This window comes from Aotus nancymaae, unplaced genomic scaffold (assembly GCF_030222135.1).
Source record: "Aotus nancymaae isolate 86718 unplaced genomic scaffold, 86718_ANA_hifiasm-v0.15.2.pri h1tg000010l, whole genome shotgun sequence".
Classification (NCBI taxonomy): domain Eukaryota; kingdom Metazoa; phylum Chordata; class Mammalia; order Primates; family Aotidae; genus Aotus; species Aotus nancymaae.
Genome location: NW_026988421.1, coordinates 34,815,757 through 34,843,086, shown reverse-complemented (window position 1 = coordinate 34,843,086; position 27,330 = coordinate 34,815,757). Strand labels below are relative to the sequence as shown.

Below are 27,330 nucleotides of genomic sequence, written 5' to 3'. Positions count from 1 at the left end.
GTCTTGCTATGTTGCTCAGGCTGGTCTTGAACTCCTGTCAAGTAATCCTCTTGCCTCAGCCTCCCAAAGTACTGGGATTACAGGAATGAGGCACTCTTCCCAGCCTTTTTTTTTTTTTCCTGAAACCTGACACACACATGAGCATAATCAGGAGGCAGACCACAGGTCAGCTGCCTTCTACCATGCTGTTGGAATTAGTACAACAAAGCTCTCAACCAGTTTTATTTTTCTTTACCACAATGAATGGAAGAAAAAGGCAGAAATAAATGGTAGGGTCATTTGCTAGTAGAAAAGAAAGCTGGGATTTCCTCATTTACTTTGGAAACTGAGTAGAAAGAACTGCTTTGCCCACTCGAGTCTGGGCAAAGGGTGTGCCCAGACATTGGCAAAGGAACCAGACAAAATAAACAGCCAGCAGTTTTCTATTCCAAACAGCTAGCTCTTCTCAAGTCCAGAGAGAAGCTACTCCTGAGTTCGTTCAAGGTGACAGTAGAATTGTCTCTCTTTCTGCCGGGCCCAACTGTGCCTGAGGGCAGGTGGATCCAGACCTTGTAAACATTAAGCTAGGTATAACACAACCAGAAAGGCTGGAGGAAGGCTCTTGGCCTTCCCAGCTTGAGATATAGAGGACCTAATACGTAACTGGTGGCCTGCAGAGCCCAAAGCAGAGAGTTATGATGAATACAATATTTTTATTGCTTTTCTAAAATAACTCCTTTCATATACAAGGATTCTTTCAGTTAGATCCTTTATTATCCTAAATGCTCTCCTCTTGTCATGAGCAGGTGAGGATCTATTTAGCCAAGATAAGTGGCTGCCTCAGAGTTTCCCATAGGGAAAATTGAAATCTGATTATTTTCTTTCCTTCACTTAGTCTCTAGGTTGAGAACTCCAAGTAGTAAGAGGCACAGGATGAGGATTGGAGAGATTGAGCATTTTTGAGAGAATACTCCTCTGCTGAATACCACTTTGAAGGGAAAGAAGTCAAACGGCAATTTCCAGTCCATTTTGGGTTGGCCCCTTGGAGAATCTGGCTTCTGGGTAATGTCCACAAAGTTCACAAGAGTTGTCAAAGATACTTCTGTAACTTCTTGAGAATCCTACAGGAAGAAAGTCAATGACAAGTCAGCTCTTGGTACTCATTCATATAGCACTCTAACTTGGCTGTTATTACTACTTTCCCTGAAGAGAGAAATGAATTGTTCTAAGCAAGATATACCTTTATCTAATATTGGTCCTATGTAGTTCTCTTTCAGTGAGACACAAGGAAATGAGTATCTTAGCAACAGTCAGATAGCAGAACTATGAACAGTTACACCTACCTAAAACACTGACTCTAGCTTTTCCCAGCTGGGGAGCTGCCTGATATCAGAGAGGCCACATGGCAAAACTGCTGCTTTTATGTGCTTAGCAGCTCTACTCTATCAGAAGGCTCCAGGCTCTGAAACACTACATATGTACAAGTGGAAGTAGTAGTAGCAATTTTATTCCTTCTTAAATGGCAGAAAGAAAGGTCACTCACAGACTCTCAGGGTTGAAAGGATCCTTCTACCCACCCACCAATTCACGTCAAATAAAACAGATGTCCCTGGGAGAAGGGATCTTGTCAGACTGACTCAAGTATCTGATCTAACAGATGTAGCTTTGGTAGATATGGCTGCAGCCTAATGATGTCTGGAATCATGTTTATCTAAAATGAATTCCCTTTGTTTTCACTCAGCTCAACAAACAAACTTTTGATTACAATTTTTGGACAGTAAATGTTTTGTTAAACTTGAAGATTGTCTTCATTCACCTTCCTTCACTCTGATGAACATATTATGCATTTGCTGTGGTCTTCAGCAACAGTTAAGTACCAAGCTCTGGGAATATAATTTTGCCTGGAAAAACTCTTCTAGGGACTGTCATTTGTTTGTTTGTTTTTAGAGACAGGGTCTTGCTCTGTCACCCAGGCTGAAGTGGAGTGGTACAATCATAGCTCACCGCAGCCTTGACCTCCTAGACTCAAGTGATCCTCCTGAGTAGCTAAGATTATAGCTCCAAGTGCACCACAACACAAGCTAGAGTCAGTGTTTAGGTAGGTATAACTGTTAATAGTTCTGCTGTCTGACGGTGCTAAGATATTCATTTTCTTGTGTCTCACTAGAAGAGAACTACATAGGACCGATATGAGATAAAGGTAGAGCTACTTTGTTGTTGTTGTTGTTGTCGTTGAAATGGAGTATCACTCTGTCACCCAGGCTGAAGTACAGAGGCACAATCTCGGCTCACTGCAACCTCTGCCTTCCAGATTCAAGCGATTCTCTTCTCAGCCTCTTGAGTAGCTGGGATTACAGGCACCCACCACCATGCCCGGCTAATTTTTTTGCATTTTTAGTAGAGATGGGGTTTCACTATGCTGGCCAGGCTGCTCTTGAACTCCTGACCTCAAGTCAGCTGCCCACCTCAGCCTCCCAAAGTGCTAGGATTACAGGTATGAGCCACTGTGCCTGGCCTTACTAATTTTTATTACTATATATATATATATTTTTTTAGAAGCAGTTGTCAGTGTTGTCTATAAGTTGATTTAATCAATGTGCTATTCTAACTCACTTCAGAGCCTTTAGGAGGAGGGCGTATTTGAAACTGTGCAGTCTGATGCATAATATGTGCATCAGAATGAAGAAAGGCAAATGAAGAAAATCTTCAAGTTTAACAAAATACTTGTTTACAGTCCCAGGAGAATTTCCATGTTAATCTTGCTATGTTGCCCAGGCTGATCTCGAATTCCTGGCCTCAAGTGATCCTTCTTCCTTAGCTTCCCAAAGTTTGTTTGTTTTTAAGTGGGTATGGAGTCAGTCCTGTGCTAATCTTACATTCAAATTAATTCTTTAGGTTTTTTTTTTTTTACATAGTGAGGCTCATGAGGAACTTGGCATAGAATTAATATAACTTCTGAGGCACTGAAAGAACCACATACATTACAAGGATGGCCAGCCTAGGCTGAAGCTGCCAAGGGATTCCTAACTCCAGCTAGCCATCGAAGACTGGCTGAGAATAATCAGAGAAAGAAAATGGATAGGAACTTATTACCTATGAACAAGTAATAAACTTTCTTTTGACTTAAACTTAAGGATTTACTATTACGACTTTAGTTTTCCTTCAGGAATTTTATAATGGGGAGAGGACATATAGTCAATTTTGGACCAAATCTTTATAGCTGACATGATTGAAGCATGTTATTATTATTTATATAAACTCACTGCAGAATGCCTGGTGACCTATACTGGCTGAAATGGGTAGAAATACTTTGGGATGGGAAACAGAATAGGGAATGATTTTTCAGCTATGGGTTCAGTGTCATCTAGAAGTTGATTAAATCAATGTGTTATTCTAACTTATTTCAGAGCTTTTAGGAGGGGGGCAAATTTGAAACTGCCCACTAGCAGTCCCAGGAGAATCCCCATAGGAGCTGTGGTTGGAATTGGGAAAGTGGCCTCATGATGGAAGAGTATAGTATTGAATTAGGAACCTCACTGCTATATACCCAAATCACATCCACCTAGCATTACTTAATAATAAAACTGATATTTGATGATCTTTATCTGTCTGGCTCCTTTTAATTGGTTTCAAACTTAGGAAGGGAAAAAGAGTATAATTAGCCTCCTCAAACTCCCAAGTCAGGGAATTTCTGTAGCCTCAAGGTCATCCCATACCCAGATTTGAACTCTAATATAACTATAAACCCAAGAAGGCAAATTTTAGGCTGATGTCCACTCAAGTATATATTAATATCGTTAAGTCTACAGTGGTGTTTCAGTGGCTGAGAAACCCCACGACAAAAATTGTTCTAATAGAGTTGTTCTTTCAGAGTCACCCAGAATATGTGCTCATTAAGAGCTACTACTAGATTTGAAGACAGCAGCATAAAGACATGTCTTCTCCTTTTGTATCTTAAAACCACTCCAATCCAACAAGAAACAGATACAAAAACTCCATGTTCCCTGGAATGGGGAGACATCATAATATGTGAAAACAGAAGGCAGATGGCAGCAAGGCTTAACAGAGGGAAAGAAGTCCAAACTTGAAAGTTTTCAGAGACTAGACACAAGCAGATTTTTCTCTGTGGAACTCTAAAGACTCAGTCACAGGAGGTAACAGAGGAAGGGATGAAGGATGGATGGAAGATCATTACTGAATGGTATCCCTTCAATGCAATCAGGCACCTATACCCTCTCCCCCTCAACAAAAGACTGAACAATTTAAGCCAGAGAAATTCTAGACTCAGGGACATTGGGCATAGAGAAGGACAGAGTGAGGCATGGAACTAAAAATGGGGAATTATCCCTTCTCTCATTTAGCTCCAAAACGCTTACAGATGGTTTTACACCCATACCTTCAGTCAGGAAACTAGGGAGTTTTTTCTAGAAAAAAATTAACAGTTCCAGCAAAGACACAAAGATACTAACTGCTCCACAGTGAAGGCCAAAAGTCAGTATCACCCACAATCACAGAGCTTTCAGTCAGCTTAATAGCTTACTCTCATTTTGGATAGAGAGCTAAAGATTGACAAACATGGAGAAAATTTCTCACAATAAAGAGAAAAACTATACCAAATGAACAGAATAAACAACTCTGAGGAAACACAGACAATGACAGATGAAGATGCAAAGTTGTTAGTATCTTCAGAGATATATGAAAAAAGATACTATGAAAAGAAACAGAAGAAAGGGCTGATGGCCAAAATAAAAAACTCAGTAAAAACGTTAAAAGATAAAATTGAGAATCTTTTTTAGGAAGAACAAAAAGATAAGGAGATAAACAATGAGAGAAAAGAAAAAGAAACAGATTCAATCTAGTGACACCCTAACAGATTAATAGGAGTTAAAAAAAATAAAAAGAGAGATCAAAGAAAAGACTGGGAAATTATTAATCATGTAATAATAATTGAAAATTCTCAGAACAGAGTTTCAGAGATTTGGCATAATGAATGAAGAAATTTCAAAGATTTGGCATAATGAATGAAGAAAAGATCTACTCAAGGCATAAATTTGTGGCAACTTCAGACTATTAGGAATAAAAAGATCTTAAAATGGCTTCTGAACAGCAATACTGGAAACTAAAGACAATGAAAGAATGCCTTCAAAATTGTGAGTGAAAATAATTTTCAATCTAGAATGTTATATCTAACCAAATGATCATTTAAGCATGATGATGATGATGACTGAAGATATTTTCAGAAAATGTAAACTAAAGAAAAAAAATACATGCATCTTTCCCCCCTAAATTATTAGAATTTAAGCTCCATGAGAATAAACCAAGAAAAAGGAAGAAGTAGTATCCAGTAAATAGTGAATCTAAGGCAAGTAAGAAGAATAATTCCCTAGATGGCAGTACAGGAAAGTCCCATGACAACTGTGGGGCAGCAACTAGTCCACACTACATCAGTTTATGGAGGTCTCCATGAAGAAAAGATGCAGGAAAATATGAAACTGATAGATAATATGGCAAGTTCAACTGCTTGAAAAACTGCATTGAGAGAAATTTTACAGAGCTATTGAAGAGTGTGAGAAGCCTTAGCTATTAGCTCAAAGAAAATAAGAGTGAAATAGGTAATTATTAATTTCAGAAAAAATAAAAAATTCCACAAAATTGAATACTTGCGTAGCATGCATATGTACATAAACATCATGATGAAACAGTGAATAGTGATTTAATAATTTGATGCAAATACACTGGGAGAGTGGCAGGAGGGGTAGGAGGAAAATAACAGAGCTTGAACTGACCTACAAAAATAGGAAGTCAATACATTATCTCTGAAACAGACAAGTCAAGAGATAACTAACTGTTCAACAGCATAGTAGGGCAACTATATTAATAACAATATATTGTATATTTCAAAATAGCTAGAAGAGGAGATTTTAAATGTTCCCAACCACAAAGAAATGACAGATGTTCCAGGTGATGGGTATCCTAAATACCCTGATTTGATCATTACATATTGTATGAATTTTTCAAAATAACACATGGATCCTTGACACCTTCCCCTTCAACTTCCACATCTACACAGTGAAGTCTTACCTGTGACATCTCTAACTCTGAATTCTGTCACTTCTCACAGCCCTCAAAGCCCCCACTCAAGTTCAGGCCATCAGTATCTGCTGGTGAATTTCTATAACAGATTAGAACTGTTCTAATTTCACCTCAGTAGTGCCTCACAACTTCCAGGGATGATGTCTATCTGCTTCACCTCTCTATACCTAGCTCCAGGCCTAGTACTTGGCACAGAGTAAGCACTCAATAAAGATTTTTTTTTAAACAAATGATTAGAAGTATTTTTTGGAGGTAGGGAACATAAGAGATTAATAAATTGGGAGGCCAAGGCAGGTGGATCACGAGTTCAGGAGTTCAAGACCAGCCTGACCACGTGGTGAAACCCCGTCTCTACTGAAAATACAAAAAATTAGCTGAGCATGGTGGCGGGTGCCTGTAATCCCAGCTACCCGGGAGGCTGAGGCAGAGAACTGCTTGAACCCGGAGGTGAGGTTGCAGTGAGCCAAGATGGCGCCACTGCACTCCAGCCTGGGCAACAGAGCAAGACTCCATCTCAAAAAAAAAAAGAGATTAATAAATCACAAGGTAGAAAGTATGTCACAGCTATTTAAGAGTTAGCAATTACAGATCTATTTGACCCTTTCCTTCCAACCACACTGTAATTAGGGTCTTAATGGTTGTGCTTAATTGATTCATGTATTTATTAATAAATATTTCAAATGAAGTGCTTATGCTGCATTTGTGTAGAAGTTTGGAATAAATGCAGCCTAGTATATAATCCAATTAAAAGGAGCTTAAATTGCATTTACCAGGTAACCAGATAATGCCTAATGTTATTGACCTATTTTATTTATTTATTTATTTATTTATTTATTTATTTATTTATTTATTTATTAAGACAGGGTCTCACTCCCATTGCCCAGGCTGGAGGGCAGTGGTGCAATATTGGCTTACTGCAGCCTCGACCTCCCCTGGCTCAGGTGATTCTCCCACCTCAGCCTCCCAAGAAGCTGAGATTCAGATGTGTGCCACCATGACCAGCTTTTTTCTTTCCTTTTTTTTTTTTTCAGTAGAGATGGGGTTTCGCCATGTTACCCAGGCTATCCAAATTCCTGAACTGAGGCAATCCACCCACCTCAGCCTCCCAAAGTGCTGGTATTACAAGTATGAGCCATCACACCTGGCCTATTTTATTTTGAGACAGGGTCTTACTCTGTCACCCAAGCTGGAGTGCAGTAGCACAAACATGGCTCACTGCACCCTCAACCTCTTGGAATCAAGCAATCCTCCCACCTCAGCCTTCTAAATATCTAGGACTACAGGCGCATGCCACCATGCCCAGCTGATTTTTTGATGTTTTGTACAGATGAGGTCTCACAATGTTGCCTGGGCTGGTGTTCAGTTCCTAGGCTCAAGCGATCCTCCTACCTCAGCCTCCCAAAGTGCTGAGATTACAGGTGTGAGCCACTGCACCCAGCCTATAGACCCCTTTTTGGAATTTGAGTTTTAGTATCACATGAAGAACAAGGTTCTTTGAGTATATTCAGTGTGTTATGTTTTGATTCTCAATTCTAAAGTTTTTCCATTTGTTTTTCAGAAGTTATAGATAGGCAAAATTAGAGAATTCACTGTTTATTGAGTGTGTGCAACGAGAAGAGCATTGGGGAAAAATAACTCCTTCAAAGTCTGGTCACCTCATTTCTTTTATCAAGACAGACAAAAGATACATAGCCCAGTCAGCACATTTCATTTACTGTGGGTGCAACTCTGTTATGCATGGTTGACTTAATTTATTTCTACTTTAAGCTATAATATTTCATGATGTTTACTTAAGAAATTACCACCAGCAACTTTGTTTTAACACTTTGTAAAGTTTTGGGGGTTATAAATCCTTTGTTCCAAAATAAGATTTACTTTGTAACAACATGAAGAGCTTGGGTTAGGTTATGTTAGGCTTTGGTAATAAGAAGTACACTCTATATATTACATCTGTATGATCACAATTTTTAAACCATTGTATGTTAATGCCCTATGTAAAATCAGTACAAATGAAAGCTGTTAAAGTTGTGGACAGTATCTTTTAGGTGTGTTTTCATAGCTGCATTCAGACTATGAACTAGAACAAATTCATCTTTGGTGCAAGTGTGTAACTCATTAATGAGCTGTAAGTGTTCCTTATTTTACATATACAAGAACTTTGTCACACACATATATTACAAATATTTTCCTTTTCATCTTTTCTTAAATGTCTTTTTGTTTGATTTTAATAGTTTTATTGAGGTATAATTTATAAACAATAAAATATATACATCTTAAGTGTTGAGTTCAATGAGTTTTACCAATTATATATGCTTTATAGCCAATACCCAAAGCAAGCTCTGGAATATGTCCATCATTTCAGAGCTCCTTCGTGTCCCTTTTCAAGCTATTCTGTCCTTTTCCCAGAAGTAGCCACTTTCTGACTTTGATCATTAAAGATTTTCCCTGTTCTTATACTTCTATAAATGGAATCTTACAGTATATTTGTGTGAGTTTGTGTGTGTGTGTGTGTGTGTGTATGTGTTTGGCTTCTTTCACTAAAGATAAATGTTTCTGACATTCATCTATGTTGTTCTGTGTATCAGTAATTCATTCTGTTTTCTGCCAAGTAGTATTCCATTGTGTGAATGTATCATAATTTGCCCTTTTCATCAAGATGGATATTCAGGTTGAGCTATTATGAATAGGGCTGTTAGGAACTTTTTGCACAACCTTTTTCGGGGCATATGTTTTAATGTCTCTTGGGTAAAAACTGCAGATTCATATAGCAATGTATGAGAATTCCAGTTGTTCTACATTCTCAGAGCATGGTTGTCAGTCTTTTTTGTTTTAGCCATTCTTGTTGGCATAAGTAGTAGCGCATGGTTTTAATTTGCATATCTTCAATGATTAATGATGTTGAATACCTTTCCATGTTTCTTGATCAATTGTTTATCTCCAATTGTGAAGTATCTGTTCAAATCATTTTTTCTTTTTCTTTTTTTTTTTTTTTGAGATGGAGTCTCACTGTATTGCCCAGGCTGGAGTGTAATGGCATGTTCTCGGCTCACTGCAACCTCCACCTTCGGGGTTCAAGTGATTCTCGTGCTTCAGCCTCCCAAGTAGCTGAGACTACAAGCATGCATCACCACGCCCAGCAAATTTTTGTATTTTAGTAGAGATGGGGTTTTTAGTAGAGATGGGGGCCACTCGAAGGGAGAGGGATTACATGCTGGGATTGCAGGTGTGATCCACTGCACCCAGCTGAAGTATCTGTTCAAATCCCTTGCCCATTTTTAGTTTGCCATTATATTATTTATTTGTAATAGGTCTTTTCATATTTTAGATAGGACTCTTTTGTCAGGTAAACTATTGAGAAACATTTTCTCCCAAATCAGCCTGTCTTTTCATTTTCACAATGGCATCTTTTGGTGAAGAGAGATTTTTAATTTTGCTAAAGTCCAATTTATCAATGTTTTAAAGTTTATGGTCAATTATTTTTTGTTTCTTGTCTAAGAAATCTTTGCTTTCTTCAAACTTGTAAAGATAGTCTCTTATGTTTCTTTTAGAAGCTTTACAATTCTGGATTTTTTGTATTGGTCTATGATCCAGGCATAAGTACTCTATGTACAGACTGAGATATAGGTTAGAGTTCATTTTTCCCCCATGTTTATCCAGTAGTTCCAGTTTCATCCAGTTGTTCCAGCTGGATGAAATAGTTTTTGAGGTACAGATGGTTTCTGGTTACATGGATGAGCTCTTTAATAATGAAATCTGAGATTTCAGCAGCACCAACTATTAAAAAAGAAATTCTTTTTTTTTTTTTAAATTTTTTTTTTTTTCAGGGAAGGTGGCTCATGCCTATAATCCCAGAACTTTGAGAGGCTAAGGTGAGAGGAACACTTGAGACCAGGAGTTTGAGACCATCCTGGGTCACAGTGAGAATTCATCTCAACAAAAAATTAAAAAATTAGTTGGGCATGGTGGCATGTGCCTGTAGTCCTAGCTATCTCCGAACATTGAGGCAGGAGGATCACTTGAACCCAGGAGTTCAAGGATGCAGTCAACTATGATGGCACCACTGTACTCCAGCCTGGGCTGTAACATAATAAGACCCTGTCTCTAAGAAGTAAATAAATAAATACTTTTTTCTTTTTCCCATTGAATTGATGTGATTTATGAACCTATTTTTGAACTCTCTTCTGTCCCATTGGTCTATTTGTCTATCTTTATACTAGAGTACAACTCTGTCTGAGATTTAGAGTTAAGTCTTTAAATCAAGTACTGTAAGTCCTCCAACTTTGTTCTTTTTAAAAATCGTTTTTGCTATTCTAAGTCCTTAGCAATTCCATGCATATTTTAGAATCAGCTCATCAATTTCTATAAAAATGCTTTCTAAGACTGGGTATAGTGGCTCATGCCTGTAATCCCAGCAGTTTGGAAGGCTGAGGCAGGCAGATTACCTGAGGTCGGGAGTTCAAGACCAGCCTGACCAACATAGAGAAATCCTGTCTCTACTAAAAATACAAAATTAGCCAGGTATGGTGGCACATGCTTGTCATCCCAGCTACTTGGGAGGCTGAGGCGTGAGAATCACTTGAACCCAGAAGGCAGAGTTTGCAGTGAGTCAAAATTGCACTATTGCACTCCAGCCTGGGCAACAAAAGCAAAACTCTGTCTTAAAAAATAAATGCCTTCTAGGATTTTATTGGGTCTACATTAAATTTATAGATCCATTTGAGGATACAAACCTCAATGTTAAGTTCTCTTCATGAACCATTTATTTAGATGTCCTTTAATTTATCTCAGTAATGTTTTATAGTGAAGAAGTCTTACATTCTTATTGCTAAATTGTTCCTAAGTAATTTTTCCATGGTACTGCAAATGAAACTGAATAAATTCATTTTTAAATAACATCTAGTTATTTTTAGAGTTTTCCAGTGACTTTAATTTTACAAAAGCAGTAAATTATATTATAAAGTTAAACAATATAGATAAGTAAAAATAATAAAACCATATTTCTACCACAAAGAATACCATTATTAATATCTATATTTCATCTATACACACAGATATCCATATGTATTTTTTTTTTTAAGATAGGGTGTCACCATGATGGCTAGGCTGGTCTTGAACTCCTGACCACAGGTGATTCACCCCCCTCAGTCTCCCAAAGTGCTGGGATTACAGGCGTCAGCCACTGCACCCGGCCCCATATGTATATTTTTAACTACACGAGATCATACTGTACAGAGTGTTTTATAATCTGCTTTAAAAAAGTAGTGTCTACCTTTTCATGTCAATAACATTTCTATCTAAAATATAGTCCATATTCAAGTTTCCCCAACTATCCCAAAAGGTGCTTTAATTTGTCCAAATCAGACTTCTATCCAAAAACATAAACTGTATCTGTATATCTACAAGTCTCTTTTAATTTAACACAATCAGATATAGTGATTTCTATTATGAATGTTAGACCTTATTTAATAAAGCATATTGCCACTCTAGCCAGGGTGACAGAGCAAGACCCCACTTCTAGAATGAATGAATGAATGAATGAATAAATGAATAAAGTGTATTGTAAATGTCCATGTAAAGGTAATATTTCTTTAAATATCTCCATTCTTTTTCTTATGGATAAACATATATTTGAGAGAGAAGCCACTGAAATCTTTAAATTCCCTAACTTAAAGATGTCAATGAAGTTTTCCAAATTTTCAAATGAGTCACTGAGAATGAATATATTAAAGGATAAAGGTGGTTAAATGACATGTATCAGGGAGAGATTTCAAATGGTTATGTTTTACTTTATTTTTTTGAGACAGGATCTCGCTCTGTCACCCAGATTGGAGTTCAGTGGCACAATCTCGGCTCACTGCAACCTCTGCCTCTTGGGTTCAAGCAATTCTCCTGCCTCAACCTCCCAAGTAGCTGGGTTTACAGGCATGCACCACTACGCCTGGATAATCTTTGTATTTTTAGTAGAGACAGGGTTTTGCCATGTTGGCCAGGCTGGTCTCAAACTCCTGACCTCAAGTGATCCACCTGCCTCAGCTTCCAAAATGCTGGGATTACAGATGTGAGCCACCATACCTGGTTGGTGATACATTTTAACATAAAAAACATTAAGCAAACTTTAAAAAGTTCTTTTCTTAAAAAGGTAATAAAATAATTAAAAAATAACCCCCAGCTGAATGAACTAGGTCAGTTTCTTCTATGCTAGCTATTAAGATATTAAGATATGCTAGCTATTAAGATATTAAGATATGCTAGCTATTAAGATATTAAGATATGCTAGCTATTAAGATATTAAGCGGTCAAAAAAAGTGGAAAAAAAAAAAAAAGCCGGGCGCGGTGGCTCATGCCTGTAATCCTAGCACTTTGGGATGCTGAGGTGGGTGGATCACCTGAGATCAGGAGATCAAGACCAGCCTGGCCATTATGGAGAAACCCCATCTTTAAAAAAAAAAAAAGATATTAAGCGGTAACTTTAATCACAATCAACAGGCTCAGATGCTCATATATAACTGTGTGAATGACACACTAAACAATTATGGAAGGTGTTTTCTGTGGTTGAATCAATCAGAATAGTAATAATGGTAGGATTATTTAAAAGAAATTAACCTGTACTATAATCTGGGGTCAGAATTTTTTTTTTTAAAGGCTATAAGCTGTAATTCATGACATGTTAATTTTAATAACCAAGCAGGGTGAATAGACTTGAAAATTATGTCAGCTCACTTTAAACAAACATTGGTTGCTAACATAAATTGGCTCTTGGTAGGTAAAAATAATCTGGTCAACAAATGGCTGATAAGACAATCTAGGCTTTGCAACACTTAGTAGACCTTTATGAGCCATGACTTACCTGTATGGACTGGCATTGGTATACGAATCGAACACCTGATACATGAGCTTGCGGGTTGGACTGGAGGCCTACATATGCCCATAATACCTGGATCTCCAGGGAAACTGGTATGAGACAGCAGGAAGTACAGTTCATAGCCTGCAGAAGGGTAAAGATGCATCTGCTTAAATTGCCTGATGGTTGCCTATAGTCAATCACCATGCATTAAGCCATTGTTTCTTAAGCATTATTCAGTAATAAGGAAGGCAATGTAGCTTAGTGGAGAACACAAAAGTTCACAGTCATTCCTGATCTTTTTTTTTTTTTTTTGAGATGGAGTCTTGCGCTGTTGTCCAGGCTGGAATGCAGTGGTGTGATTTTGGTTCACTGCAACTTCTGCCTCCTGGATTCAAGCGATTCTCCTGCCTCAGCCTCCCCAGTAGCAGGGATTACAGATGCCCACCACTATGCCTGGCTAATTTTTGTATTTTTAGTAGAGACGGGGATTCACCATGTTGGCCAGGCTGGTCTCAAACTCCTGACCTCAAGTGATCTGATTGCCTGGGCCTTCCAAAGTGCTGGGATTACAGGTGTTAGCCACGGCACCTGGCCTCATTGATTAATTTAACTCAAGCCAGTACCTACTACACACCTCACACATAGGAGATACTACTGAGTACTCAGATACTACTGAGTATCTCCTATGTGTGAGGTGCGTAGTAGGCACTGGCTTGAGCAGATCATGTGATTAAAGGACCTGAATATAGGAGCAGTGAAAAGTCAAAGAAGATGACACCTAAGGGTTAGATTATGAAGTGCATCCAAGTAGTCTAGAAGCCAGCAAAGAACCTGAAAGTTTCTAGAATAGAAACATAGTATACCTAATGCAGTACTCTAGGAGGATTAATTGCAAGATGCAGAAAGACATATCGTTCTTTTTGGTTTTGATTTTTAACCAGATAATGCATTTTCATGTAAATAAATGTAAAAATGCAAATTTTTATAACAGTAAGATTACAATTTTAACCTCATGAAAGTCTATGCTGACCAAATATTTAAGAATATAAGAGTACGTGAAATATACGATGAGATTTTTGAACAACAGAAATCTCTAGATTATCTGCCTTCAAATTTTTTTCTAAGTAAGGAAACTACGTTAGGTATTTAAAACATAACCTGAAATAATGACTTTAGGCTGGGCACAGTGGCTGATGCCTGTAATCCTAGCACTTTGGGAGGCCAAGACAGGAAGATCACTTGGGCCCAGCAGTTTGAGACCAGTCTGGATAACTTAGTGAGACCTTGTCTCTACAAAAAAATCAAAAAATTATCTGGGCCTGGTGGCATGTGCCTGTGGTCCCAGCTACTTGAGGGGCTGAGGTGGGAGGATCACTTGAGCCCAGAAGGTCGAGACTGCAGTGAACCATGATCGTGCCACTGCACTCCAGCTTAGTTAACAGAGCAAGATTCTGTCTTTAAAAAATAAAACGCTTTAAGTGGGCATTGTAAGGCCGGCTGCCTCGCTGAAGAGCCAAATGGACACACTTATCTCTCTGTGCTGGCTCCCCACACCTGCTCCTATCTGGTTTCTCCATGCAGGCTCCACACGCCCACTCCTGCATTCCTCACTCAACCCTTTCAAAATTTAAAAAGCCCGCGGAAGATTTGTCCAATGGCAGTTTAACATTAACCTCCCCAGCCAGTCAGCTTACCAATGAAACTGTCTGCTCTTTGTTTCCCTAACAATCAATCAAATCTCCTTACCAATGAAATTGTCTGCTCTTTGTTTCCCAATGACCAATCAACTACCTCCACTTCTTATAAAACCCCACGCCCTGAGAAGCCCATTGCGACTTCTCTGGCCCCTTCCTGGACCACAGAACCTCGCCCGGGAGCTGAATAAATTGGATTCTCATTTTTTCTCACTGGCCTCAGTTTCCTCATTTTAACTCGGCAATATACCTTACTGGCATTATTTCTTTCTTTTTTTTTTTTTTTTGAGACAGAGACTCCCTCTCTTGCCAGGCTGGAGTGCAGTGGCATGATCTCGGCTCACTGCAACCTCCGCCTCCTGTGTTCAAGAGATTCTCCTGCCTCAGCCTCCCAAGTAACTGGGATTACAAGTGCCCACCACCATGCCCAGCTAATTTTTTGTATTTTTAGTAGAGATGGTGTTTCACTGTGTTAGCCAGGATGGTTTTGATCTCCTGACCTCGTGATCCAACCCCCTCGCCCTCCCAAAGTGCTGAGATTACAGGCATGAGCTAACGTACCCAGCCGGCATGATTTCTTATACTCTTCCTTCTATGACAAATGCATTATCTGTGGAGACAAGACTGGCTTTAACCTTACTATCCATGATTTACAAATGGGTAAAAATGAGTCTTCATCAGAAACTGTATTTCTCTCCTTACTGAAATGCCGCAGTGCCTGTTGAGGATCTTGGTCCACCCTCCTTTCTGGGCTGGGTCAGCATTACCAAAGATGGCAACATGCTCTGGTCTGGCCCTTCCATGAAGAGTCTGATAAATCTCCTGCTGCAAGTGGCTGCAGTCTGCCTTCTTCAACCTGTAATTCAACAGCATGGAGGCTGGAGTCTGATGCTAACATAATAACAGACCCATATTAGTACTATATATTAAACCAAACATTGGAAATAATATTATAAAATAGACCAGAGGGTATAATCCTTAGTAGGTATTAATGACTGTCAGAAAACTCTTAGCAATATTAACACTATTTAGACTAAAAGACTATTCTTAACTAGTATCTTCTGAACTGTCATTCAAAATAAAAAAGTTACCATATCAACATATTCCCTACATAGTCCTGATAAAATTGCAAGAAATGATGTGGAAGCAAAGAACTACCTGAGCTTGCATCCAGATATTGCATTCACTCCAAATTGTACTTCATGTTTGTTAACAGAGCAACCTCCATTACCCTGGCTCTGTAGGAGGGTCATCTGAGGTGGAAAAGTGAGGATCAAGGACATCATAACAGAAAAAAAAAAAAAAGGAGGCAGCATTGCAAAATTTATGCTCTCATTCTCCCTTAACACTATTTATATTGTATTACTATCATAATGTTCAAGTCACAAATTTGTGGTTTTTTTTTTCCTCAAAAAACCACAGAGAGACAACTACGATTCCAAAAATGTTTAGCCATATATTAGTATATAAGTACCTCATTAAAGCAAACAAAAAATTCCTGACCTTTGGCTAGTCTAACATAAGTCTGAAAGCCTTTGCAGCTTTTCTCATTAGGCTACAACAGACCACCCAGCTCTAAAAAGGATACTGAGTAACTTATATCACCAGTCAGAGCCAAGAGTGGCTTCCCAACGATATAGCCAGGATTCCCACTTCTAGGACCAGTGAGAGAAGCAGCTGTGCTCTGTTGAAAAGCCTGCAGAGAGAGTGAAGAGAAGTCAATTATGGAGGTAAGCATACTTTCCCACCTCCCACTGCTTGGCTTCACTGTACCCTTCCTTAAGGCAAGGCAATGCAATAAGTGAGCTACATTAGACAATCTGGCTTCTTTCCACAGTGTAGCATTTTGCTTCTTTCACTTTTTACGTTCACTAAAATAAATCCTTCATGATCTGAATATTGAAATTCACAATATCCTACTTTTACCAAGGATTAAAACCAAGAATCTACCAAGGATCCCTTAACCCTGTTTCTCAAAAATTAATAGCAATTTAGCAATAATAACACAACCTGGATAAAATCTGAAGAATTTAACTGTAATTTAAAAAATATATATTTTAATTAACTATAGATGTTCCAGAGATGAGCTCTGAGATACCACAGTTGGTTGATCACCTGAGGGTACAGTTGGGAAACCCTATGCTGGGTTCAAAAAGAGGAATGAAGTAGCAGAAGCAAAATGGTGGTGATTAAGACTGGACACTCAGATTAAGTGGGAAATGAGTAAAATGCTGACTGCCCAGAAATATAAGCAAAGCTAGTTAAAGAAATTTTGTAGGTGTTGGCTGAATTTATGATTCGAAATGACTATTAAAAAAAAAGTTTAGATTTGAGATTGATGTCCCACTTTGTTGGGGCCCAGATAGAGAACTGGAGAAAATGGTTAATGAGTAAACACTTGTAGAATACCTACAACTCGCAGTTAAATTGTGCAGTATTAAATGTTGAGGCCTCAACTGACAGACTGAACTAGGCTTTCATATTCTTACTCTATTTCATACGTATTACAAAAGCAAAGGAACTGTTTCTAACCCGATATTTCTTCCTCTCTAAATCCCCGATAAGAAAAGGGCCCTAACCCTGAAGTGAATGATGAAGTGTTGCTGTAAGGAAGTGCCTGGCTCAACAGTCAGGTTGGTTTGTCCAAAACTGACAGAGACCTTTTGGATTCCAAAAGTCCCATTGGTCTCTATCTCATATGTGACCTGAAATGCAAAAAAGAATCAATTAATAAAAAATAGTTATTGGGCTAAATATGTTTAGGGCAGAAGATTTTCTGTCTTCAAGGGTTTTATTGTAACTAAATGAGGTAGACTGAAACAGTACTGTTAAAAATGTCAAACACAAATACTATGAAAGATAAAGATAATTTCATATTGTATTTGTATATGAAAAATAAACTGGATAGAGCTCTTTAAAATGGTTCATGCGGGCCAGGTGTGGTGGAAGATGCCTGTAATCCCAGCTACTCAGGAGGCTGAGGCAGGAGAATCGCTTGAACCCGGGAGGTAGAGGTTGCAGTGAGCCGAGATTGTGCCACACTGCACTCCAGCGTGGGTGACAGAGCAAGACTCTATCTCCAAAAAAAAAGAAAAAGAAAAAGCATTTATGGGTAGGTGAGTTTATGGTAGGAATTGAAAGGGAAGAAAAATAAGTTGGTTACAGGTAGAGGAGGGCAAGCAGAAACAGCCAGAGGTGAGCATGGAACAGAAATATGGTTTACTTGGCTCTGACAATGTCTGATAATTAATAAATATAGTTGCTGGGGATACAAGTTGCAGGCAATTGAAAGTAACCTTAAATTTCTGAACACAGTCTTTAAGAAGATGCTTTAAGATAATTCTTAATCTTTTAGGTTGGATTGTTTGTAAGAGAGAGAACAGAGGAATAGAAATTGATTAATCTACTTCAGATTTTCTGATGATACTGACTGGGTCAAAAAAAGCAAATGTGGTCAGCCAGTAAGAATCAGTAACAGACTGCAGATGGGCAAAGGAAGAGGTGTCAGAAATAATTTTAATGTCCTGGACCTGAAATACTGGAGGATGGTGGTGATGGCAATAACTGAAAAGTGGTAAGGAGGATAATGGGCTCAATTATTGACAAGTTAAATTTCAAACTTGTTGGGAATTGTTGAAATTCACAATATGCTACTTTTACCAAGGATTACAACCAAGAATCTTGCATTGCAATAAGTCTGCATTCCCAAATTGTTAGAGAATGCAAACAAAATTCACTTGGGGTCAGTGTGGTACTTAATGGAAGATGAGGCACCTCTGGTGGTGTTGATCAACATACATCATAAGGTCAGCATCCTTACCTGGGAAACTACATTCTGGCAAGTGTTTCCAGCCAACAAAGGAGCATTAGCCTGTGAAATAAGTATTACAGGAACCTGGAACTAGCAATGAAAAGAAGCAAATTAACTAAAACTGAAGGCAGTATTTTTGTCTTTTATCTATTAATAGATACCATGCTAAGATGAGTATTTTTCCTTCCCCCTTGACTACCCGCTTTCTCTCTTCTTCCCCACCAGCCAACAACTTAAATTCAAAAGTCTTTCTAAAGCAGCACTTCTTAAAACTTATTTCTCAGAACATTAGATCTATTAAATATAAAATGAGGGTTCCACAGTCAAGTAAGTGTTAGAAATACTACATGCAGTGCTCCCCTTAGAGATTAATAAGGCCCTCCAGCAAATTAAAGACTCCAGGCAGGATGAGATGGCTCACGCTTATAATCTCAATACTTTGGGAAGCCAAGTCAGGAGAATTGCTTGAGGCCAGGAGTTCAACACCAGTGTGGACAACATAGCGAGACCCTCCATCTCTACAAAATATTTTAAAAATTAGATGGGTGTGGTGGCACATGCCTGTAGTCCCAGCTACTTGGGAGGCTGAGGTGGAAGGATTGCTTGAGCCAGGGAGGTTGAGGCTGCAGTGGACATGACCGTGCCAATGCACTCCAGCCTGGGTGACTGAGCAAGACTCTGTCTCTAAAAAAAAAAATTAAGAAGCCCACCCTAAATATAGTTTATTTAACCCAATGTTTACAAACTAATCTAACACCTTATGGATCCTGGTTTCATACGAGGCTATTAATTGTATTGGACGTACTTGCAAAAGCATTGTTTTAGATCCCTACTTAACTGTTTGCTACATCACACTTACATTTATCTTTCAACAGTACAACCTAGACTAAAACTGCCTCAGATGCAGAGGAGTCAAATATATTTTTTCCTATTTCCTGATACAACAGGGTCATACCTCCATATTCTGTGGATCAGTTATGCCTCTCGGAACCTAGGAGAAAGCAGGAACATTAGGGTGCATATACCTTACCAAAAATCACCAGGAGCTTGTGGTTTCATATTACTAACAATAGGCTTTGCTTTGGGGGGAAAAAATCAATATATTAGAATAATTTACTTCCTCCCACCTGACTCATCTTTACACTAAAATGCCAGGAAGTGGAGCTAGACAAGAGGGTGATAGACTGTGATGCCTGCCTACTCTGACAGACTCTACTGAATAGCAAAAGCAAGACATTTGGTGAAACAGACGTCTTCCCCCTTCCACCCTCACAAGCCAATCTCATTGGTGAGAAGGGTGATGAACTCTTATCCTGGATATATATCCCTAATTATTTCATTTGTCTTCAGATATGGTTTCCAGGCCCTCTTTTACGTGGCTCCTGGAGATTCTGACTTCCAGTTCAATGCTCCTTCCACAACCCACAACAGTGAGAAGCATGTTCACTTCAGCTTCATAGTGGTGACAGTGTAGGGAGAGAAAGGACGTCTACCTTGAAGACTGTGAAGTTATAGTAAGAGGCAGCATTGAGGGCTGAATCCAAGGTACAGCTACTAGCCAAGTTCTTGAAAAAACGAGTGCAGGTTGTACTTTTACTCTCTAGGAAACCTGAAACACAAATAAGAGTGGTAAATAAGAAAGCCTGTTTTAAACTGAATGAAAAGGTTGGTACGTTTGCTCTGGACTCACCTGCAGGATTGCTTTCAGCACAGAGTCCCCCAGCTCCAACTCCTGCAGGTTGTCTCAGCAAGCTTATTACAGACCACTTGGGGAAGTAAGTCAGAATGGGGTCCCCAGCCTGAATAAAATATAAAAGAAGGTTTATTCACAGTGAGACTGGACTAAACTACAACAGAAAAGAAAGAATAGAAACAAAGTAAACTCAAGGGCGTGATTACATGGACAGTACTGCCCTCCAAAGACCTGACAATGGTTTAGCCAGCTGCAGGGTAGTACTGTAAAGATACCTTGTCAGTTGTCTGCTTTAGAGTAAAAACCAAACCAAACAATCCCATCCCCCTCCCCTGGCTCACCCTGTAAAAGGATGGTGGTGACTGAGTTTGGAATGTTGAAGGGAATGATTCGCCTCCAAACTCTGCAGCCAGGGCCTGGAAGTTGGTTGCATTGACCTTTTGGAGCTCCTGGAAATAGTTTAATTTTGCTAAAATGTTTTTTTAAAAAGAAAAGAAGTTTAGATAAAAGAAAAACATGCCAAGTAACTAATTTTTAAAAATATTATACTTTACTGAAGCATAATATACAAGGTGTAAATCTTAATTTTGCTAAAATGTTTTTTAAAAGAAGTTTAGATAAAAGAAAGGCATGCCAAGTAACTAATTTTTAAAAATATTATATTTTACTGAAGCATAATATACAAGGTGCAAATCTTAAGTGAAAACTCAAAGAATTTTTACAAATTTATATACTGTATTACCACTACCCAGATCAAGTTATAGAACATTTCCCCAGAAGGCTCCCAATCAATACTCCATCTCCAGAAATAACAATTCTGACTTCTATCACTTCTTAATCTATTCACAATCTACTGACTGAATTAGTTTTAATATTAAAGAATATGGTCAATGAATGCATCAGTTTCAAGTCACTGATGGCCAAGAATGCATATGATCAGCAATTTGTGATGAAAATAGGAAGCTCAATAATGCTTATATCTGCCCCATACCAGATGAGTCTCTAATACAACAGAATCGCACTATTTCCATAGGAACATGGTGAAGCTAGAGACAATATTTGATCTGTCCTTCCCAAATCTTCCTGTTTCCTCTAAACTTCAACTGACCAGTCCTAATAATGTTTCCATCTCTCAAGTTTTGAGATTTGTTGCATTTTATTCCTTAAGGCTTATAATTCCTCCATTCAAGATTTTAGATACTTCAAAAAGGTATTTTCTGGAACAATTCTATAATTTCTATGATATCAATGTATAAATCTATCTTTACGGCACTTCAGAACCAGTAGGGAGATGTAGGAAAAGGCTGTGGTGCTATCTCCTGCCCAGAGGATGGCAGGTGACTGACAATACACTGTCTGCTTTACTACTCCATCTGCTAAATTGAAAAATAACATAGTGAAACATGCCCCTTGCCAGTTTCATTTTCATATAATTAATGGTCATTTGGACAGAGTAAAAGAGGAGATACAATATCTGCATCATTGAAAGCAAATGAGGATTCCACGTTAAATGAACCTGTCCTTTATCCTCTGTGATAATATCTTAATTATGTGACTTTTCAGTTTTCTGATACAGCATAAATGCAACTCTTAATGCTGGGACTTTTCAGACTACTCACTCTGTACACATCTCCTAGATCCTTTTTCCTCAAAGTGGGGTGCACAGATTAGTAGCTCCAGCATCACCTGGGAGCTTCTCAGAAATGTCGACTCTCAGGCCACTCCCCAGACCTGAGTCAAAAATCCCCATGTTAACAAGATCTCCAGGTAATGAGCATGCATATTAGAATTTGAAAAGCACTGCTCCAAAATAGGTGATGCTGATGCTGCTCGTCTATGGGCCACTTTCCACCTCCGATCTGAAATCTTCAAACTCTAAAGCTTCCAAGAGCTTTTCTTTTTTTTTTTTTTTTTTGAGATGGAGTCTCACTCTGTCACCCAGACTGGAGTGCAGTGGCGTAATCTCAGCTCACTGTAACCTCCTCCTCATGGGTTCAAGCGATACTCCTACCTCAGCCTCCTGAGTAGCTGGGATTACAGGCACACACTACCAACCCTGGCTAATTTTTGTATTTTTAGTAGAGATAGGGTTTCACCATGTTGGTCAGGCTGGTCTTGAACTCCTAACCTCATGATCCACCTGCCTTGGCCTCCCAAAGTGCTGGGATTACAGTCCAAGTGCTATTTTAACATTTCCTTCAGAACTCATATCCTGAAAACCACACAGAAGAGATATTTACCTTACATTAAATGCAGTTATTTGTATCTTTATAAATGAAGTAAAAGTTAAAGGTAAGCTAAGAAAGAAGGTGAAATGAGATGGCAAAATAATCTATTTTTTCATGATTTAAATGAATCAGAGAAAGTTAACATTTTGTCTCTCACTTCAGTGCAAAGATATCGGTGGTAGTGATGGTAAATATAGGCTAAGTAGAATTTTTGCCTAAAATTTCTACTATCATAGATAATATATTACTCCTAAAAGAACTTAAAGGTATTTAGATTTCTATTGTTACAATTTCAGATGTCAAAGACCATGTGCCCTAATCCCATTACCTCCTCAGAGGTAAAAGAGTAGCAAAAGGCCAGAGAGCCAGCTTGCAGAGGTGAGAGTAAATTGCAGATCTCCTATTTCTGGTCTGTTTTTTCCCCACTCCATCATGCTGTACAGACTTTGACTAAAAACACAATTTACTGATGATCATTATCAGTAGATATGTACATTTTTAAATTTAATTTTATTTTGGAGACAGGATCTCACTCTGTTGCCCAGGATGCAGTACAGGAGCATGATCACAGTTCACTGCAGCCTCGAATTCCTGGGCTCAAGCAATCCTCCCATCTCAGCCTCCCCAAGTAGCTGACACTACAAACATGCACCACCACAGCCAGCTAATTTTTCTATTTTTTGTAAAGACCAGGTCTCATTATGTTGCCAGGATTGGTCTCAAACTCCTGTTGCATGCAATCCTTTTGCCTTGGCCTCCCAAAGTGCTGGGATTACAGGCATGAGCCACCATGCCTGGCTGTACCAATAGATACTAAGCACCATGGGGAAACAAAGATATGGTCCATCCTTTCAAGGTGTTGACAATTTTCCTGGAAAGACATGATGTTTGCATAAACTAATAATAATATTAAAAATCTTATAGGTTCCAAGGGGGTGACTCAAACAATAAATGCTTTAGAACTTCTTAGGATGGGCTTACTTCCAGTAGATGAGCAAGGAAACACTCATGGAAAATACAGGGCTTTCAAAATGCAGAGAGGAAAAGGAACTACAGAGTCAGAGAGAAAAACAAATACAAACTTGGGAAAAATACAGGGCATATCTTGAGGATAATGAGTAAATGAGTTCAGCTGAGTGGAGAGTAATGCTAAAAGAGCCAGGAAAGCTAAGTTGGATCAAATAGGAGATCTGCTGGCAGGCTAAGAAGTTGGATATTATTCTATGGGTAGTAGGAAGTAATGGAGGTTTCTGAATAAGAAAGCAACATAATGCAATATTATGGAAATATTAATCTAGTGAAGTGATTCTCCATAGCTATGTATACTGTGTGTACACACTATGTGTGTATTTGTGAGGAAGGTAAGCAAATAATCAGAACCAAAAAGAAGCTTTGCCTTTTTCACACTAAACATGAATCTATTCCCCAGCCTCATTCAGGGAAAGTTCATTGATGTAATGAACCATAATTACTATTGGAAGTGGTCATATTCCTCAGGTGTTGTTGGGTAAGGAAAGTTCAGATCCACTGGTCCTGATGGAGTGTGCAGGACTGTGTGGGAGGCAGGAGTGGGGATTAAAAGCAGGGAGCACCAGGTAGGTGCCACTGCAATAACCCTGGAGCATGATCATAAGGCTAGATTTAAAATATTTAGAAAGGAAGAGGCAATCTTATCTTTTTTTTTTTTTTTTTTTGAGACAGACTCTGATTCTGTCATCCAGGCTGGAGTGCAGTTGTCCAATCTCAGCTCACTGAAACCTCCGCCTCCCAGGCTCACACAATTCTGCCTCAGCCTCCCAAGTAGTTGAAATTACAGGTGCCCACCACCATGCCCTGATAATATTTTGTATTTTTGGTAGAGATAGGATTTCACCATGTTGGTCAGGCTGGTCTTGAATTTCTGACCTCAAGTGATCTGCCCACCTTGGCCTCCCAAACTGCTGGGATTACAGGCATGAGCCACCACTCCAGGCCACAACCTTTCTTAAAATGAAGTATTCACCTTGCTCCCATTACCCTATTACAATCTAAATAACCACAAGGCGTCCAGGTGCAGTGGCTCACGCCTGTAATCCCAGCACTTTGGGAGGCCAAAGCAGGCAGATCACGTGAGACCAGCCTGGCCAACATAGTGAAAACTCGTCTCTATTAAAAATATAAAATTAGCCAGGTGTGGTGGTGCATGTCTGTAATCCTAGCTACTCAGGAGGCTGAGGCAGAAGAATTGCTTGAACCCAGGATGCGGAGATTGCAGTGAGTTGAGATCACGCCATTGCACTCCAGCTTGGGTGACAGAGTGAGACTCCGTCTCAGAAAAAAAAATAAAAAATAAAAAAAATAACCACAAGGCTCCTGATAACTGCTTTCAAATTGAAGTCCCCCAAAACAAAAAATTGGTTGTTTCCTGAGACAAATATAGTTTCGCAATTTCTTATAACAGTCAGATGAAATCAGGGTGAGGTGACTTTCAGGATGCAAGAGACATTTAAATCCATTTTCTGCAGGAACATTATTTTGCTTCATAGGCATTTTAAAAGATAGATTAGCTTCATATCTTTAGAAATGTTATAGCCAGGCTGGGCGCGGTGGCTCAAGCCTGTAATCCCAGCACTTTGGGAGGCCGAGGCGGGTGGATCACGAGGTCGAGAGAGCGAGACCATCCTGGTCAACATTGTGAAACCCCGTCTCTACTAATACAAAAAAATTAGCTGGGCACGGTGGCGCGTGCCTGTAATCCCAGCTACTCAGGAGGCTGAGGCAGGAGAATTGCCTGAACCCAGGAGGCGGAGGTTGCGGTGAGCCGAGATCGCGCCATTGCACTCCAGCCTGGGTAACAAGAGCGAGACTCCGTCTCAAAAAAAAAAAAAAAAAAAAAAAGAAATGTTATAGCCATCACCAGCAAATTTCTAAGTCCACTAACCATCCCCAATAATAATAACCTCTAATTTTTATTGTACTCTACAGTTGTAGAGCACTTTCATATACAAAGCCAATGATATAATTTCTTACTCTGCAGTTGAAGAAACAGGCCTGGAAACACTAAGGCATTCGCCCAAGTCTGTATGGCTGGTAAGGAAACAGCAGGACTGAGATCCTAATCTAATGCTCCCCCTACACTACTGCCTCATGAAATGAAAACAAAGTTGGCATAGACTCATTTGTCAAAGATGTTCATTCAAACGTTATTTGGTGCTTACTATGTATTAGGCACTGGAGATTCAGTTAGTACCCTCATGGAGATTGCAGCAGATGGGGGATATTGTCTATCTGTGATTAATCTGAGTTAAGACGGATGATTAAAAGGATTGAAATTAAAGTTCTTTATGAGTTTTCTGATCCACAGCCAATAGAATATAAAACACTGCACATTTATTCAATAATAAAGAGAAAAGCAGCAGAAATTGGGGTATAGAGTCAAAGGACAAAAAAAAAGTTTATTTCTTCAGTGCTGCCTGGAAAAAAAAAGAAAAAAAAAGAGAGAAAAAGAGTTTAAAAAAGAAAGAAATGGAAAAAAGGTAGGAATAAAAGACAACTCTCAATAAATGTTACACCAAGCTTGTCCAACCCATGACCCACTGGCCGCATGCAGCCCAGGACGGCTGTGAATGCAGTCCAACAACACAAATTTGTAAACTTTCCTAAAACATTATGAGATTGTTTTGCTTTTTTTTTTTTTTAAGCTCATTAGCTATCATTAGTGTATTTTATGTGTGGCCCAAGCCAATCCTTCTTCCAACATGGCCCAGGGAAGACAAAAGATAACACTCCTGTGTTAGAAAATGCAAAGAGCCAACATGTTTCTACTCACAGTTGTTCACATGTACACAAAACTGCCTGATTCCATTAGAATCCATGAAAACTCTTGAAGGAAATGGGGAATTACTCCTGAAGATAAGAGAGCTGTCTACACAAACCCAGCTTGAAGACCTGTGAGGAAAGAAGAGGGAGAAGATATATTTAGAAGGGGCGGGGCAGGTCCAAAGAAGAGTGCCCTAGCAATATTGGTCAGATTCCAAAGAGAGGACTCCTTGGCACCCATAGGACGACACGAAGGTCTTATTCTACTGGCCAGCCCTGCTATAGAGAATCAGAAAAAGCAATTCCTAGGAAAAACCAAGGGAATGTCCTGGGAGTAGAAGTAGGGGCGAGAGGCACAAAGACTAACTCTTCTTACATCCAAATGTTACCCACTATAGGCCCCAATCCCCTTTAGGATTCAGTCTGAGCAACGAAGCTCACCTTACGCTGCCAGGAAGGCAGAAGGAGAAAACTGTCCTCGGATGGAGAAGATAGCAGTCCCTGTCGCAGCAGCAATTTATATCACAGGTGCCAGGAGTCAAGTCACAGACACAGATCGGTAAGACTATGAAAGTACAACACAGAGTGAATGGGATGAGGATCCCCCAACTCTCCCAGGTGCTCACCCCACTTCTTCCGACAGCCCCACTCCTGGCTTTGTGGCAGTTCACTTTGCTCACAGAATTTTAGATCTCAGAATTAAGTTTCCACCCCCACAACGTTTCCCCTTACCTGGGAAGAGGTCCACAGTCCTATTCCCAGGCGCCGAGGGGGTCACGAGAGTAGGGACCACTGTAGAGATCCCAGGCACGGCCGGGGGAGTTGCAGTCGCCTCTGAGGAGGACTGGAGGGTTCCGCCATGCGTCCCTGGCTCTAGCGCCGAAGACGTGGGCACTGGCCCTGACGGGGAGGAAGAGGGCTGAGGCCGGATGCCCTTGGGGAACATCAGGAAGAACACTTGGAGGAGCGCGAGATGTGAGGTGCCCATGGGGCAGTCAGAACTTCCTGGGTCCAACGTGAGCCTCCGCGGTCTCCAGACGCGTTGGCAGAGCGTGGGTGGGAGAGGTCGCATAGCGTCTGACGCCAACCGCGTGCCTCTTCTCATTGGCTCTTGCGAAGGCTGAGAGTTCTTCAGCCAATGGAAAGCGAGGTTATTACAGTTCTTTCAGGATCCTTCGGTCAGCTCCCTC

General features: G+C 39.5%; 1 protein-coding gene across 2 annotated transcripts; it reads right to left on the bottom strand.

The window, feature by feature from the left end:
* Positions 1 to 198: 198 nt before the first annotated feature.
* On the bottom strand, positions 199 to 27,320 carry TCTN3 (tectonic family member 3). Of its 2 annotated transcripts, XM_012439333.2 has the most exons (14): positions 26,873 to 27,320; positions 26,582 to 26,705; positions 26,151 to 26,269; positions 20,456 to 20,583; positions 20,112 to 20,220; positions 19,915 to 20,030; positions 19,377 to 19,412; positions 18,431 to 18,511; positions 17,190 to 17,315; positions 16,199 to 16,306; positions 15,769 to 15,863; positions 15,313 to 15,466; positions 12,920 to 13,057; positions 199 to 1,100 (listed from the first exon to the last, which is right to left on the bottom strand). In XM_012439333.2, exons 1-14 carry the CDS (start codon positions 27,243 to 27,245, stop codon positions 867 to 869), a joined length of 1,941 nt encoding a protein of 646 aa, XP_012294756.2. In that variant the 5' UTR covers positions 27,246 to 27,320; the 3' UTR covers positions 199 to 866. The 2 variants fall into 2 exon arrangements, with proteins under 2 accessions (XP_012294756.2, XP_012294757.2); XM_012439334.2 differs by lacking the exon at positions 17,190 to 17,315.
* Between the last annotated feature and the right edge of the window lie 10 nt (positions 27,321 to 27,330).